The 17,045-nt window shown below is 43.7% G+C and overlaps 1 protein-coding gene across 1 annotated transcript; it reads right to left on the bottom strand.

Moving 5' to 3' along the window:
• Positions 1–853: 853 nt before the first annotated feature.
• LOC136653425 (vomeronasal type-2 receptor 26-like) lies at positions 854–7,966 on the bottom strand. The gene is made up of 5 exons (XM_066630324.1): positions 7,577–7,966; positions 5,283–5,345; positions 5,026–5,244; positions 2,794–2,920; positions 854–1,755 (listed from the first exon to the last, which is right to left on the bottom strand). The coding sequence occupies exons 1-5, from the start codon at positions 7,964–7,966 to the stop codon at positions 854–856; spliced, it is 1,701 nt and encodes a 566-aa protein (XP_066486421.1).
• Between the last annotated feature and the right edge of the window lie 9,079 nt (positions 7,967–17,045).

The raw sequence follows: 17,045 nt of genomic DNA, 5'->3' as shown, positions 1-17,045 counted from the left end.
TAGACCTGTTCCTCCAAGTGACCTGCCTGCAATAACACCCCCCCACACAAAAAAGTGAGATTTTCAGCCCTACCCAGTGCCATTCAAATTAAGCTCTTATATTTAAACCATATCTCTATCAGGATCCAACTAGCTTTGTAAGTCTAAAAAAGAAAATGATTCAGCTTACCAGCTCAAGCCTGTTTTATTCTATTCTTTTATTCTGAAAGGGCTGCTTTCTGGAGCATTTGTTGAGCTCCACATTCATCAGACTGGGACCATTGCGGTGGCCTTACATCCCTCTTTGCCTGACCTGACCAGGAGCCAAGGCACGCTTGCTTACTCACAAGTAAATGCAAACACGTGGCTTAGTTTTGCTTTCCATAGGGCTCAATGCATTTGTTAGCTTGGAGGGAGCGACTTCCTTCTTGGTTGTTTTTTGGGGTCTGCCTTCATTAGATTGAGACCATTCTGGTGTTATTGGATTCCTCTCAGCCTGCCCTTTCCAATGGACTAAGGCAGGTGTTCCTACTTGTGAGTAAACACGTGATATCGCTGTTTCACTTTCCATAGGGCTCCATGCATTTTTGATTTCTGGTTCAAGACCTGGTTAGGCTTGTGCCCAAAGTCTCTCAATATCTCAAATATTTTGCCACACACACACACACACACACACACACACACACACACACACAGAGCGCACAATCCTAACCAGGTCTACTCAGAAGTAAGTCCTATTTTGTTCAATGGGGCTTATTCTCAGGAAAGTGTGGCTAGGATTGCAGTCTGAGAGAGAGAGAGAGAGAGAGAGAGAGAGGGAGCAAGAGACATCTACATGTCAAATTATAGCAAAGGACACAGACACCAAAATGTTTCAGTCTTTTCTTCTTGTTAGTTGTTCTCGGTTGTTCAGTTCAGGCCTCAGCACAATGATGTAACATTTGGGGAAAAAGATGCAGCCCAGCAACCCAGCACTGGAGGCCAAGATAGAGAAGATCTCCACAGCCACCATGTATTTTCCTTTGGAGCTCAGGTAGGCTGGGAGAAAGGAGAGCCAAACACTACAGAAGACCAACATGCTGAAAGTGATGAGCTTGGCTTCATTGAAACTGTCAGGTAGTTTCCTGGCAAGGAAAGCCACAGTGAAACTGACAATGGCCAGGAGGCCCATATAGCTCAAGACACAGTAAAACATAGTTACAGACCCTTTGTTACATTCCAGTATAATTTCTTCAGGCACTGAGTGCTTGTCCGTGTCTGGGAAAGGAGGAGAAGTTGCCAGCCACACAATACAAATGACTGCTTGGAAAAGGGAGCAGGAAAGAACAATGGAGGTGGACAGTCTGGTCCCCATCCACTTCCTCATACTGCTTCCTGGCTCGGTGGCCATGAAAGCCAGAACCACCGTGATGGTCTTTGCCAGCACGCAAGAAACAGCCACTGCGAAGACGATGCCAAAAGCAGCTTGTCGGAGGAGACACGTCACTTTCTTAGGCCGTCCAATGAACAGCAATATGCAGAGGAAGCAGAGCAGGAGGGAGATGAGGAGGGTGTAGGTGAGGCTGCGGTTGTTGGCTTTGACGATGGGAGTGTCGTGGTGTTTTATAAATGTTTGTAGCACCACAGCTGTGATCAAGGAAAGGAGCAGAGCCAAAGAAGCCAAACCAATCCCCAGAGGTTCTGCATAACACAAGAAGGCTTCAGCCTTGGGAAGACAAGTATCTTGCTTTTTGCTTGGATAGTTTTCATCTGTGCATTTATGACAGTCATTCATGTCTAAAAAGGAAAAGATGTCATGAAATCATCAATGCAGAAACTGGGGGCCCAGTTCTATCCAACTTTCCAGTACTGGTGCAAACACAGTGCAGCCCCAAGATTCCCTAGGAGTGCATTTGCCCAACTTCAACTGGTGCGTCAACTGCAACCATACTTAAGCCGATCAGATTTGGCCACAGTAGTCCATTAGTAACTTAGAGCCCAATCCTATGCTTGTCTACTCAGAAGTAAGTCCTATAATAGTCAATGGAGCTTACTCCCAGGAAAGTGTGGATAGGATTGCAGCCTTAGGGGGCAATCCAAACCTTCACTGGAGCAGGCAACCCAGGAGGCTTGTGCTGCATCCAACGAAGGTTTGTTGGTTGCAGCGGCTCAGCCTGGGGCAAGGGGAAACTTTTCCCCTTACCTCTGGGTAAGGGCTGCTGTCCCCAATGGGTCTCCTTGGACCTGCGCCACCTCTGGAGGTAGCGCAAGTCCGAGGAGAGTAGGGCGGCTTGAAGCCGCTCCGTTCTCCACAGGGACAGGGGTTGGGATCCGGTATAACTGCTGGGTCCCATCCCTGCCCCTGGCCCATCGCCCACCCTCCCCCTGCCCAGAAACACCCCCTCCCGCCTCCTCCCTGCCCCCCCCATGCCTACTGTTGCTGCTTGTGTCGACACGGGCACGCCGACACAAGCAGTGGTGAGGAAGCTGCCGCGGAGGCTTCTGCCGGCCTCTGCGCATCAGCACATTTACATGCACTGGAGGGACTTGGATGATCACAGGAGCTAGACGGTTTGATGCTGTTGGACCACTGCTTCAGCAGCTACACTGGCTACCTATGTGGCTTCAGTCCCATTTCAAGGTGTTGGTTTTGACCTTCAAGGTCCTTCACAATTTGGATCTAGACTATCTGAAGGACCACCTTCCCCCATACATTCCTGCCCGCCCTCTTAGGTCATCTGAAGGGGTCCTCCTTCAAGTGCCGCCTCTATCCCAAGTTAGAGGGCTGGTGGCTCAGTCAATCGGTGTGATAGCTCTTTACTTTGCAACTCTTACCCTCCTGGTCTGAAACCTTCCCTTCAGGACATGGGATGCAGTCATAGCAGCAGAAGGGCTCTCCCTCCTTCACTTTCTTGCTAAATCCAGGATGACAACTCTCACAGCATATTGAAGTGGGTTGTACCTAAACCGTAAATGAAAGAGGTGACAGGTAATGGTGAGAGCAAACGACAGTGTGAAATCTTTAAGGTCCTGGAGTCTAATTTTATAAGCTGCTAGATGAGGCATCGAGGCAATGGAAGAATATACTCAGTGGTTAGCATTTGACATGCTGGAGGCTGTTGCTGCTTTTCTTTAGGAACACCCTGAGTATGGGACCGCTTAATTCCTAGTATGATGTGCTATTTGGAGGCTGTGCTTAGTACAGAACCTGCAATGAATATGAATGCCCCTAGTCCTGCCCCTAGTCAAATCCTAACTCTTGCCTAACCTTAAGTATAAAGGCCATTAAAAAAAAAATGTTGTGGGTTTTCATACACGTGACTATTCTCTTTTGACTTAGATTTTTGATATTATTCTGGTGGAATCTTGAATTATTGAATTATTCCTAATAATTGAAATATTCCTAATAACAAAAATCACATTGTGATGTATGTCTGAACTTGGACTCCCTTACTGTTCAGACAGGGGTCTGGCCTCAGTGTGAGTCCAGAGAGGTTGGGCTTCTCTGTGGTGACCTGATCCCCTTTGGTGCCACTCTCACCTTGGTGATGGGCCCATCGCCTGCCTTTGTGAAAGTGTACCCGAGTCCACATGGCCTGCTGCTGCCTTCCTGCACATCCAAAGGAGGGGGGGGGGACAGTGAGCAAGAGAGGGCTGACCAAGAGACTGACTTGAGTGCACTGACCTGAGTGCACGGTCTGATAGGGAAGCAGGAAAGGCAGGCAATCTGGGGAGAATGAGCAGTCCCATGTTTATAGGCTACTGGGTGTGGGGCCAGGGGGCTCTCCCAGGAAGAGGCAGGCATCTGGGAAGACTATGGCTGGAGCCTGTGATGAGGAAATTGAAAGAATGGCCACTGGTCAGGCTTGGAGGCTACTTCTGGCTGCTGAATTCCTGAATTCCGTGGCTCAGCCATGAGCCACAAAGGAGCCAACCTGGGCTATGTGGAAGAGAATGGAATAATCCTCTTCTCACACCATCCTCTGAGGCCCCCTTAAGGCACTGCTGCCCATTCCCAGACTCCACTATGGGAGCAAGATCAGCTCCGGAACTGATCTTGCAAGGGAGATCCCACATGCAAGAAACTGCTCTATTTGATGCCATGAGTATGGTCCTGCCCAGGGCCTAGGAGAAGGGGGGCAAAGGGGGTAATTTGTACCCGGGCCCAGGCTCAAAAAGGGGGCCCAGGAGCCAAAGGAGGGGCCCCAGAAAATTCCCGGGATCTTATATTTTCCAATCTCACCCAGACCCACTGCTTGCCTGGGATGCTGGGTCCGCAGCAGCAGCTGCTACCGAAAGCCATATGTGCTGGACAAGGAATGTATACATGACACTCCTTAACACAGTGTCAGATCTTGGAGGAAACTGGCCTGCAACAGTAGCTCTTTGGTTTGTGGATCCGCTTGCCGTGAAGGTGTGTATAGGAGCTCAGGACACAGCTGTGGGGCTACAGCTCTGCAGAAGCAATTTTTGGTGTACACAGGACACTTTCCATTCCAGTGTGAGCTTAAATACGATGATAGTAATTTCCTGCAATGGTTTTCTATATTTAAATTTTTTTAGAGAGACTTAGGAGTGTGTTTATAGGTTTTCCATATAACTGTATCTAGCTGCTGATGCTGCACAAGTGGGTAGACCTGCATTGGAAGCCTGGTAGACCTGGGGTCCAAAGACTTTTCCGGCTATTGCCACCCTCCCCCTGCCCTTCCTTCTCTCCACCCCTGTTCTCCCCCCCCTTGTCACCACCTTCTCTGTTTCATCCCCTTCCCTCCTCCTTTGGGAAGGAGCCCAAACAAAACTTTGTAGCCCCTGAAAAATTCCTCTCAGAGGTCCTGCCTATTCTGGCCAAGTGGTGGCCTTACAGGTTTAAGAGTCAAATTAAGGGCACAATCCTAATCAGGTCTACTCAGAAGTAAGTCTTATTTTGTTCAATGGGGCTTGCTCTCAGGAAAGTGTGGTTAGGATTGCAGCCTTAATGTCTGGCATGTGCGGCTTTCTCTTATACTCCTATTCCCTGCATCTCCTGGTAATTCTAGCAGACTGGAAACCTTTGCAGATTGGTCCTACCTGGTTAAACCACCTGTGCCATGTAATGGCATCTTCCTTGATGGTGAATATTTGGTCTGGAGGAGCCTGGGGATCCATACTCCCTACTTTCACTTTGTGAAAGGACTGATTGGAGGAAATAATCCAGTTCATAACATCGAATCCAGCCATTAACTCCCCATTCTCATTAAAAGAAATCTTGTCCCCAGCACTATTGTTAAAGGTGACCATTCTCAGAAACTAGGTGGAAAAAGGAATAGTCAAGAGTATAGAAAGGCTACAGGTAGATCTTTTAGATAATTATTAATGCGTCTATTCCTTTGTAACAAGGACTTGGGATAGAGAACGGCTTTATCTTTTAGCCAGTTAGCACCTCCCCCCTCTTGAAAAAGGTCTTTCTGGATCCTGCCATTTTGGAGAATTATTGGCCAATCATAAATCTAACTTTTAGGTAAGGTAAGTTGCCTTATCCTGTTGTATTATGTCACCACAAGGGACTCCTGGATGAAATTAATTATTTGAATGCCTTTCAGTCTAGCTTCTGGCCAGAGCTTGGAACAAAAACAACCTTGGTTGCCTGGATGTGCAGGATTCGGTGGCAGCCATTTTCGGTGCTGCTGCAGCCATGTGCCCCGGACAACTCAGGATTGGGCTCTTAGGGCACAATCCTATCCAATTTTCCAGTGCCAGTGCAGCAGTGCCAGTGGGGTGTGTACTGCATTCAGGGGTGGGGAGGTATTCGCAAAGGCCTCCTCATGGTATGGAAACAATTATTCCCATACCTCAAGGGTGCATTACAGTTGCACTGGTGCTGGAAAGTTGGATAGGGTTGGGCCCTTAGTCCCCTATATATTAGTTAGGTCAAGGCTGGATAACTGTAGTATGCTCTTTGTGGGGGGGACCCTTGAAGATCATTCAGAAACCTGAATGAGTAATAAAATGCAAAAGCACATGTGTTGATGGACCAGACAGTTTAACTCGGTCATGCCACTGTTATTTTAAGTGGCTAGTGGTGTGTTCCCAGGAACACTTTAAGGTGCTTTGAAGATTCTACATTCCTTGAAACCCGTACCGTTAGAGGACCATCATCCCCAGCTCTTAAGGCCATCTGGAGGGGCACTCCTGTCATCAGACCTGGTGGTGACCAACACATGGAGGGGGTTTCTCTGTAGAAACTTCCTTGTGTGGAATTGTCTTGCACTTGAAATTCGGCTGACACCCTCACTGCAGGTGCTTTTGGTGGCAGTTAAAGACTATTCTGTCCATTTCTGCTTTATCTATATTGGACTGACTCTTTCCTTTCTTTTGGGTTGTGGTGTTTGATATTTTTTTTTATCTCTGGTCACTCTCTGTTGTTGTTTTACAGCCCAATCCTAAAGCCAGTGGCTGTACTGGATGCAGTGGTGCCAATACGACTTCATCCAGTAGCACTGTTGAGGCTGCTAGAGGACTTCTCACCAAGAATGCCAGACATGTACTGTTATCCCCTTCCCCCAGGGAAAGCCCTAAGCCCCGCAATGGGGCTTCTCAAGTCTGCGCTGGCTATTTTGCTGATGCAGACTTGAGAGACTCCATGTCGGGCCTTGAGTCAAGGATCCGATGAAGCAGAGCTTGGCTGGTCCCACCCTCCCCACCCACCCCTACCTTCCCCCTCCCTCTGCCCCATTCTGCCCACTCCTCACCTCTCCTGCCCCACTTACCACCAGCTGGCACTGTTGGAGTGCCAGCCAGCCTTCTGCGTAGTGCTGAGGCTCAGCACTGACTGGCCCAGTGCCAGTGGCCCCTTCTCTCCAGGTGCCACAGATGTGTCTTACAGCACGTTTGTGACACCCAGTGCCAGTGCTGGAACTCAGCATTGGCACTGCTACTGTTTAGGACTGGGCCCTCAGTTTGATACATTTTGTTCCTACTTTAATTTACTTTTATTTATTTTTGTGAGGTATCTTGGATGCCTTCACCATGTTTTTAAAAACAGGACATAATTATTCTAAATATAATAAATAAAGAGGAATACTGTGAAAGCTGATTGACTATGGACTAGACCAGGGTTGTCAAACTCCTTTCGTACGGAGGGCCACATAGCATTCATGATGCCTGCTGAGGGCCAGAAGTGATGTCATTAGGCAAGTAGTGATGTCATTCAACAAGTCATAACAAAAAAAAACAAACCACTTTTTTCTCACTTAGGAACTCATTAGCTGCAAATGACAAAAGAGAAAATATACGAACCTTGATCATACTTCAAGATATGGGAGAGCCCAATTTTCATGTGTGCTGCCCTTTCAGCAGTAACACCTTAGCACTACACAGCAGCTGAAAGCCTGAGGGCCGTATAAAAAGCTTCCACTGGTTGCATCCGGCCCCCGGGCCTTATTTTTGACACCCCTGGGCTAGACTGTGATTTTTCCCTGGAAGTAGGAGAAAGAAAGAAAAAACAGATTGGTGCTAAAAGTAAAATAAATGGTATACTCGCCACTGAGGGTGTTGAGTCCATTACCTTCTGCAGCTGCAGATTCATAAGCTTTGGCCCTCCTCCATCCATCAATGCTCTGTGTGGGATCCTATATGAGGCCATGGCATGTAAAGCATGGGCCACAGCATGGACTGCATTGTAGATGCTGTAGCTGTGGCCTGTCATGCTCATTTCAAAGAAAGTTCTAGGAAGGCTCTCCATCTTTTCTTTCCCACTGCAAATATCTTCATTTGCAGTTCTCACAATTGGATTTGGGAACTCACAGCCAAAGGTCTGTTTCCAGAAGTCTCTGATGAAGCCATCTCCATTTGTGCTGAAGGGGTTTCTGCTCTCAAGAAACTGGTGAAATCCTGGTAGATCTTTGGTGTGGATTGTGAAGGCTATAGCACCATGGAACATTTCTGCATCCCAAGTCCTTTGATAGGCATATGTTATGAGCTCCATTTGGGCTGTCATTATCCACACTTTACCTGTTACTGTATATGTCATTTGTTCCTGATCTGATATATATGGGAACCATCTCAGTGGTGCCATTGAACAAGATTCTCCATAGACAACCACAATATTGGCTTTACTGCCCATGATTTTATCTTTTATTCTTGCCCACTCTTGGATCTTGTTGTTCAGTTCAGGGGCAAACTCATTTCTGGTCATTCTTTCTATAAAGGCAAAGCAGATGCCACTCTGGGAAAATTCTGGAACCACCATTTGCACAAATTGTTCTCCATTGTCATTATCCACAGCAAGGACCCCAATCCACGTCCACCCAAAATGCAGAAGTAAAGAGAGAATCCCTGCATATTGAATGGTTCTCTTGGGGACCAGCTGGTAGAAGGGAAGTCCCGGGGTTTTATCATCCATCACTGGAGCAGGGCTATAGATGAGCTAATGGGAAGGGGAGGGGAGATAATATGATAATAACATTTATACTGCATTTTAAAAGATTCCTTTTTAAAAAATATTTTATTTATTTATTACAGATACAGGTAAGGAAAATGGGTTATACTTAGGGCAGGTACTACACAGATTACACATGAGGGTATTGACCCTAGATTACAACATGCATCATTTCCACCCCCCCCCAAAAGCAATCAAAACAACTGAAAAAAACAATAATCATCAATACAAAGGTTATCATATTTATCAGTATAAAAATTTAGATTTATCAAACCACTCAATATTGTTTAACTAAAATTATCTATCCAGTCATAAAAAGACTTCCAATATTTTCTTATTCTACCTAAATCTCTCTCTTTCATTCTTTCTGTTAAAACTTCCATTTCTGCTGTTTCATAAATTTTGTCTATTAAATTTTCTCTAATTGGCACGTCTGTAGATTTCCATTTTTGCACAAACAATATTCTTGCCACTGTAGCAATATGTACAATAAGGTGTTTCTTACATTGGTCTTTAATTTCTGATGTCACATTTAGGAGGAATATTTCTGGTTTGAATGGTAATACACAATTCACTATCTCTTGCAACAATTTATGTATCATTTTCCAGTATTTCTTTGCTTTTTCACATGTCCACCACATATGATAAAAGGTTCCTTCAACCTCTTTACATTTCCAACACTTATTTGATGACCCAGAATACATTTTTGCTAAGTTCTCTGGAGTTAGATACCATCTATAAAACATTTTATATAAATTATCTTTAAAAGACACTGCTTTAGTTATCTTAATATTTATATTCCAAATTAGCTTCCAGTCATCCATCAATATATTATATCCAAAAAATTTTGCCCACCACACCAGTGCATTTTCAAATATTCCTAATACCTCACAAACAATAAATGTCAGCAATCCTTACACTAGGATGGTATAATAGTTCTGGGGTTGGACTTAGATCTGGGAGAATCAGGTTCAAATCCCCACTCAGGCATGAAGCTTTATGGGTGACCTTGGGCCAATTACCATCTTTTAGGCTGCAATCCTAACCACACTTTCCTGAGAGTAAGCCCCATTGAACAAAATGGGGCTTACTTCTGAGTAGACCTGGTTAGGATTGTGCCCTTAGTCTCACCTACATCACAGGGTTGTGAGGACAAAAGAAGGGGAGGAACTGTGCACTCCACCCTGAATGGTCTGCAGGTGTGCCACAGGAGATGGGGGAGGGTTATTTATTAGTAGGGCCAATGGGGGATGTGAGCTCCCACCAACAGCATGGTCTACCTTGTCAATTGTCAAAAAACTAATGGTGTGCCTTGACAATTTTAGTACCTTGTCAGTGTGCTGTGAGACAAACAATGTTGAAAATCACTGCTCTATGGGGTCAAGGATTCTCAGGTTGACTCCATTATGATATCCCTATTGCACTGCAATGCTATGGATAAGGGTGTTCCTTTTCCCCTCTCTCCTGGTATGAGGTGTGCCACCGTGAGCAGCACACACCCCTTTGATGTAGAACTTCCCCTGTGGGAAGCGCTTGAGCCAATGGGCGCCACTACACATGGGTCACAATAATGGCATGGCTAGGGGGCCCATATAAATTTTTGTCACCACCATACGACATATTAATTGATTGATTGATTGATTTTTCACATTTTTATGCCACCCTTTCTCTAAGGAGGTCATGGTTCCTCCCCTTATTTTGTCCTCACAACAATCCTGTGAGGTAGGTGAGACTGAGATAGTAATAGTCATGACATGGAATGAATAATAATAATGGCCAGAAAAATAAATGCAGTGAATATATCCCCACAAGCAATGGATGAAATTCTGCATCATATGTTAAATAACATGATGGTATTATTCCTAAGAGCCAAGATCTCCACAATTTTGGTCACTCAGGTGTCACCCCCCCCCCCGGATGCCTTATTGGTTAGTTTTGAATTAAGGCAGTGTTTCTCAAACTTTAGCACCAGGACCCACTTTTTAGAATGACAATCTGTCCAGGACCCATTGGAAAGTGATGTCATGGCTGGAAGTGACATCATCAAGCAAATTAAAATAAAGGACTATAAACAATTAAATTAAAGAAAAACAAATAATTAGATAAGGGAAAGCTAGCCCTGTTCCACCAAGTGACCTGCCTGCAATAACACCCCCCCCCCACAAAAAAGTGAGATTTTCAGCCCTACCCAGTGCCATTCAAATTAAGCTCTTATATTTAAACCATATCTCTATCAGGATCCAACTAGCTTTGTAAGTCTAAAAAAGAAAATGATTCAGCTTACCAGCTCAAGCCTGTTTTATTCTTTTGGGGGAAGGGCTGCTTTCTGGAGCATTTGTTGAGCTCCACATTCATCAGACTGGGACCACTGCAGTGGCCTTACATCCCTCTTTGCCTGACCTGACCAGAAGCCAAGGCACGCTTGCTTACTCACAAGTAAATGCAAACACGTGGCTTAGTTTTGCTTTCCATAGGGCTCAGTACATTTGTTAGCTTGGAGGGAGCGACTTCCTTCTTGGTTGTATTTTGGGGTCTGCCTTCATTAGATTGAGACCATTCTGGTGTTACTGGATTCCTCTCAGCCTGCCCTTTCCAATGGACTAAGGCAGGTGTTCCTACTTGTGAGTAAACACGTGATATCACTGTTTCACTTTCCATAGGGCTCCATGCATTTTTGTTTTCTGGTTTTTTGGCCATAACTTTTGATAGGGTAGCGAAATTTCACTCTGGTTTTTTTCATTGCATTCCGCTGGAAATTCCACATCAAACAGTGTATAACATTATGGCATTATTCCTTCAAACCATGATTTTAGCAATTTTGGTCACTTGTGGTGTCACCCTCCATAGGCTGGCACCTAGGGCAGACCGCCCCATGCCCTTTGCTAGCTATACCACTGGATCACAACAAAACCCACTGTCTTACCTGTTCAGGGTGGGTACATTTGGGCATATCACACAGTTTTATTACCACTGATCCCTGATCGTCAGGGACAGTATTGGGGGAGGTGCAGTCTGCAATCAAGCTGCTGGCTCCATGCTAAGATACCATATGGAAGAAAAAGCATGAAGTGTAAAGTTTAAGTTGGAAATTTAAGATAAGTATATGTTAATATTGTCCCCGGCTTTGATTGACTGATTTGGCTAAAAGCCCTGGATACACTGGAGGCGTTAATGAGAAACTTTTTAAGGATGTTGAAAGTGCTCTTTATCTTTGTAGTGGAATAAATCGGTCGTGGATTATAACTATAAATATAATTTGATGTGTGGACTAAAATCCAGAATTACTTGTGGACATAATTTTTATTAGACTTGAAAGAGTTTTGTCTTCTTGAGACTGTTTCTTTCGTTTTGTTTTTCTCCATTAACCACACTGTTATCTGTAAGAAAACTTCAAAGAATGTCTGACTGAAAAAACATGTGGTGGCAGTAAGGAGAATAATCCGCTGTGGACATCTTGTGGATCAGAGAGAAATTGCAAGATGGAGCCTATTCCAGATATTTGGACTCAAATGATCCTGGAAAATTTGGAAAAATTGCTCACAATGAGAAGACAGCAGTTGAGTTGGTCCTTGAAGATTCAAGCCAGTTTAAAGACTCTCTCTCAACAGATAGATGTGTGCAAGGAGCAACTGGAAGATGTGAAGAAACGAGAAGAAGATAAACAGAAGGAGAAAGCGAAAAAGATGATGGTGAGGGATGAAATCATCAGAAGAGTGGATACAGAAATGAGAAGAGTGGAAAATCAACAGGATCTAGAGGGAACGCTGATGGAGATTGAAATAGAGAAGATGGACAGAGTAACATGGGTGCACAAAATACAAAATTTTTTGGAACAAGAAGAAGAAAACATATCCCAGTTAACTGGAAGAATGAACATACCTTATACAAGAAAGTGTGGGCTTATTGGATTCTGTTATGGAGATAAATTATAAAAGATATTACAGGAGAAAAAATGGAGAGAAAGAAAGAAAAAGAAACCTGAGGGTTAACCAGAGGGTTAAAGAAAATCGGAGGATTTTATTTAGTTAATAACTGGTTTAAATTTACTTAAAAAACAAATACATATGAAATTGATATATATGAATTAGAATGAATTAGAAAAAATAGCTGGAAATGTTAGCATGTGGATGAATTGTTTTATAGGTTGTTATTATGTTAAAGAAAAAATAATGTAATCAGATTGGAGAATTAGATTGGAGAACGGTAAAGAACATATTATAAGAGATTGTTGTTTTTATTATAATTTGGAAGTTAGATTATTATTATTTGATAATAATAAATAATCAAAAATTATTTGATAGTAATTGAACCAGTTGAGATGATAAAAAGTGAATATTTAGAAAAGATATTATAGGGAATTAGGAAAAATCTATTATATTTGATATAAGAAATATATAAATGAGTAGAAGAGTTAGAAGTAGATGGAAGAATTGTTTTATATGTTGTTATATTTTGATAATTAGATTATTTTGTTTTAATATTAATGAGTAATTGAAGTAAGTTTATGTCTGATAGAAAGTGAAAATTTAGAAAATATAGTACAGGGCATTAGGGAAAATTTAGTATATATTATATAAATAAATAGATAAACTAATAAGAGGCAGAAGTAGATGAGTAGTAGATTAGGAGATATAGTATGATTAATGAGTAATGGTATATGGTATTTAGCACTCCTAAATGTATGATATATATTTGTATGTTTGTGTGTGTTAATTAAAAATAAATAAATAAAAAGACCACTGATCCCAATTCTAAACAATCAGGTAAATATTCAACTCCAGCAATAAAACAGCTGTTCCTCTCAAAGTTCCAGGACTGTCACAACACCTTTGGTAAAGCATGGCACCAATATCCCAGTAATTATTAAACATCAAACATTAAAGCTGCAATCCTAATCACGCTTTCCTGAAAGTAAGCCCCTTTGAACAAAATGGGACTTACTTCTGAGTAGACCTTGTTAGGATTGTGCCCAACAGCACTGAATGGGATGTGGCCTGTGATATGACAGAGAAGCTTGGCTTTTTTTCAATTTCACAGTTCCTACTACACAGTTTCACAGTTCCTACTAATTTCACAGTTCCTACTACATTTTCTCCTTGTTTATGGAAGAATGTTAAAAGACTTTTTTTTTCTTGCCTTCAAAAGACAATCACAAAAATACAAGGGGCATCTGATTATTTTCAGAGCACTGGTTTCAGTCTCCAGCCCAAGTAACAAAAGTTCAGAGGGACTGAGAATGAAATGTTACGTTACCACAAATGCAGATAAAGGTATCCTACCTGTGGAATCTTGTAGATATCCAAGACGTTTGCCACATAACGGGAGATTTGGGAATCCAGGCCCCCAATTACTGCTTTCAAGTTATGCTGGGCGTCACACATGTAGTTGGGGACAAATCTCCGTAGTGAGAACAGAAGTAACATTGTTTCATGATAGGTCCACTTTTCATGGAAGTAGCTGTCATAGGTGTGGAAACCCAGAGTGACATTGGGTAGGATCTGAGGATTTTCATTGACCTCCTTGACTGCAAAGGCCAAGGCCAGAATGTGCTGGTAATTCTTAATCACTAAGCTAGAACAAGAATGGCATTTTTAAAAATCAGAAGGGTATTCCACACCATAGTTTAATTTTTGACACTGGGCTTTACATCTTTTTAGGCCTTAGGCCTTATTATTTACAGCGTATACCTTCTCTGGAGGCACTGTTCAGTGAATGGTGGCCTAGAGTTGCGCTAGGAACAGAGTTGCACAAAAAATATGTAATCGAAAGGATCATTGTTAAAAGCATATACACAGTAGCCTCTTAAAAGTGCAGATCTGTAATATTTCCCCAAATGGAGTCACATACCATGGTAACATCAAATCTATATACTAAAATTAAAATACATATTAAAATGAATGAGAACCCACCGGAAACTGGCTCGCAGTTTGGACATCTAGCAGGTCCCAACCCACAGTTTGAGAAACACTGGTGTAAAGTAAATAAATACTAATCTGAAAACCAAAGAAATGTTGGGAAAGGTAGTAAAAAAACTTGCAGCAACATCTCTGCATTTGGTTTTCCCTTCTTGGGCAGAAAAAGTCACTTCTGCTCTTCAGCAATTCATTCTATTAACCTTCTGTACAGCTGAAGCCAGTGAGCCACTGTTCTGAGACAGGAGCTTCCTGGACTGATTCAAATAGCGAAATCAATGAAAATAAAAAGAATTTTGGTGGTGTGCCTTCATGCACTGCCACCTTTGCCCGGCCCCATTAAATTTTGCCCATTACAGGAGCCAGGTAGGAATTTTTTTTTATTCTGCCAGCCAGATTGGTCTTAGACTAGCACTTGTTTCACCTACCCCAGAATGGATTTGGTCAGCATGATTTAGGGTTAGAAACATACTATACATTGGTCACTTTATGTTGGCATTGTGTGGGTCAGGTAGGGAGGTGTTTACTATCTGGTGTCCATTCTGAGATAATCAAGGTCAAGGAGTGAGCCAGAACCACTCATCACCTGGGGGAGGTAGACGGTTAGCACCATTTCCCCTGACTTAGCATCCTGCACTTTATTAAGAACGCAATCCTAACCCTTATGTCGGTGCATTCCAGCACCGACAAGGGCAGTGCAGCTCTGAGGTAAGGGAACAAACATTCCATTGCTTTGAGGAGGTCTCCGTGAGTGACACCCAACTGCAGGATGCAGCACATGTCCCATTGGCTGGAAAGCACTGACATCAGGGGTTAGGATTGCACCCTAAATTGTAAAATTTAATAAAGTGGCCCAGTGAACCCAAGCCTCTGCCTTGTGTACTTATTGAGGGGTGCATGGGTAAAGAAAACTGAACTCCTTACACAAGTTCTTCAGATAATGCTGGTGGGGGTTCTTCAGTGAAGGTGATTGCTTCAGAAAGAATGAAGGCCTGAGAAGTGATGCCTCCGATGATGAGATCTCCTGGCTGATGGTACTTGTGGAGTGGAGGGTGTGGATCATGGACTTGGCATTGACCAAGGTGAGCTTTGCATAAATTGTGAGGAAACAGTACCAGCAGCGACACTATTAATTCCAACATCCTAAGCACAGGTGTAGATTTCCACACATTCCCCTGTTTTCAAAGATTGCAGCTCCAGTCTTGGTGTATACCTGAAGGTGTATACTGGACCCTGGATTATATGCTTGAAAATATCCAGGTGTGAGAGACGGACCTTTTCCTGTTGCTTGTTCCTTGGCTGGCTCTAAATGATAGTTCTGAGTATATTTATAATACGCACCATGGCCTTTGCGATTAGTTCATCTCATGCCCACTGAAACTCTGTAGGGACTTTTTACAAGCATCTGATTTAATTACAGTCCTTTAGATTAAACAGACAGTTGTTGGTTATTAAACAGGAAGGTATTCTCTGAGGCATTAGGGTTGCTAACCCAATAGGACTGATCTGGAATCTCCAGCTATCAGTGCCAATCTCTCAGTGGCTACTAAAATAAACCTTGGAGGTTAAGAGAATGTTGGAAAAATATCTCCAGGAATCGCTTGAGTCAGAGTTGGCAACCCTATGAGGAATTGTCAAAGGAATCATGTTTGTCACAGTTCTTTTCTGCTCAGTTTGAGGGTGTAGGAGGAATTAACCACCTGGAAGCTGAATCTGCATCCACTGCTGCTTTCTTCAGGAATTCCCCCCCCCCCGCCTGTTTGCTACGTGGTGGCAACTCAAGTTCTATAGGCACTGCTCAGCATATGTATGAGTTCAAATCTGGCCATGATTGCGTAAGCTGATTTTTACATAGGCTGAATCTCTTTCTGGGCATGCCCAGAAGGAAGGGTTTGGGATGAGAAGGGAAAGAGCTGTGCAAGGAGAAGATGAGTGGCCATGTGTTGGTGCTATTGATCCATGGTGTTTAATGCTCCAAGTGAATGGAACCTTGTTTACTCCTTAAATTCAAATGGAGTTCTTACACTTCCAAAATGCAGATGACGCTTTCCTGGTTTAAATCTTTGCAAACAGCATATTTGGTGTTTTGGGACTTGGGTGTTTTGGGGCTTGGCTTACCAGAGCCTTCTGCAGCCTCCTGGGGGTGTGGAGAGCCCTGTGCGACTGTCTGCAGGGCTCCCCGAAGCTTTAGAAGTGAAAGCGATTGCGCCCCAGCTTCGTAAAACTGGAAGTGGAGCGCAATCGCTTGTGAAGCTTTGGGGAGCCCTGCAGAAGGTCACACTGGGCTCCCCGCACCCCCCGGGAGGCTGCAGGAGGCTCTGGTAAGTGCAGCCAAGCCCCTGAAGCCCCCTGAGCGGTGTGATCCTGGGGATTGCGTTGCTGTCTTTCCCCCGCCTCCACAATGACTTAGAGCGGCTCAAACTCTCTCTGAGAGTTTGAAAACCGCTGGTCTAATCTAATTGTCTAGTCTGGTCATAGTCTAGTCTAATTGTCAGTTACGTAACCCACCAAAAAATGGGACCCACAGTTTGGGAACCACTGCACTACAGGGCGCTAACTGAATATTAATAGCATGTAGGAGCTTCCTGTTAATGTTCAGTGTCCTCTCTGCAGCGTGAAACCTTGTTGCCTGAAGGCTCTGTTCGTCAGTTTAAGCAAGATAGTAAAAGCAAGATTCACTTGCGCTTGCAGTGCAACTACAAAAATAAAAGGTAAACCTAAAGGGCACACTGGGGGGGAGGGTGCAGGGGAGCTGCGGG

This window comes from Tiliqua scincoides, chromosome 5 (assembly GCF_035046505.1).
Source record: "Tiliqua scincoides isolate rTilSci1 chromosome 5, rTilSci1.hap2, whole genome shotgun sequence".
NCBI classification, from domain to species: Eukaryota; Metazoa; Chordata; class Lepidosauria; order Squamata; family Scincidae; genus Tiliqua; species Tiliqua scincoides.
Note: the sequence above shows the minus strand (reverse complement) of the source record. Positions and strands in the feature narration are given on the sequence as shown.

Bases quoted from the DNA above. Each gene is read 5' to 3' on its own strand.
- LOC136653425 (XM_066630324.1), bottom strand. From the start codon at position 7,966: ATGACATATACAGTAACAGGTAAAGTGTGGATAATGACAGCCCAAATG. The intron at 5,346-7,576 runs GCCTCATATAGG...AAAGCCGTTCTC, and splicing joins CCCATGCTTTACATGCCATG to TATCCCAAGTCCTTGTTACA. The intron at 1,756-2,793 runs GTAAGAGTTGCA...TTTCCTTTTTAG, and splicing joins GAAGGTTTCAGACCAGGAGG to ACATGAATGACTGTCATAAA.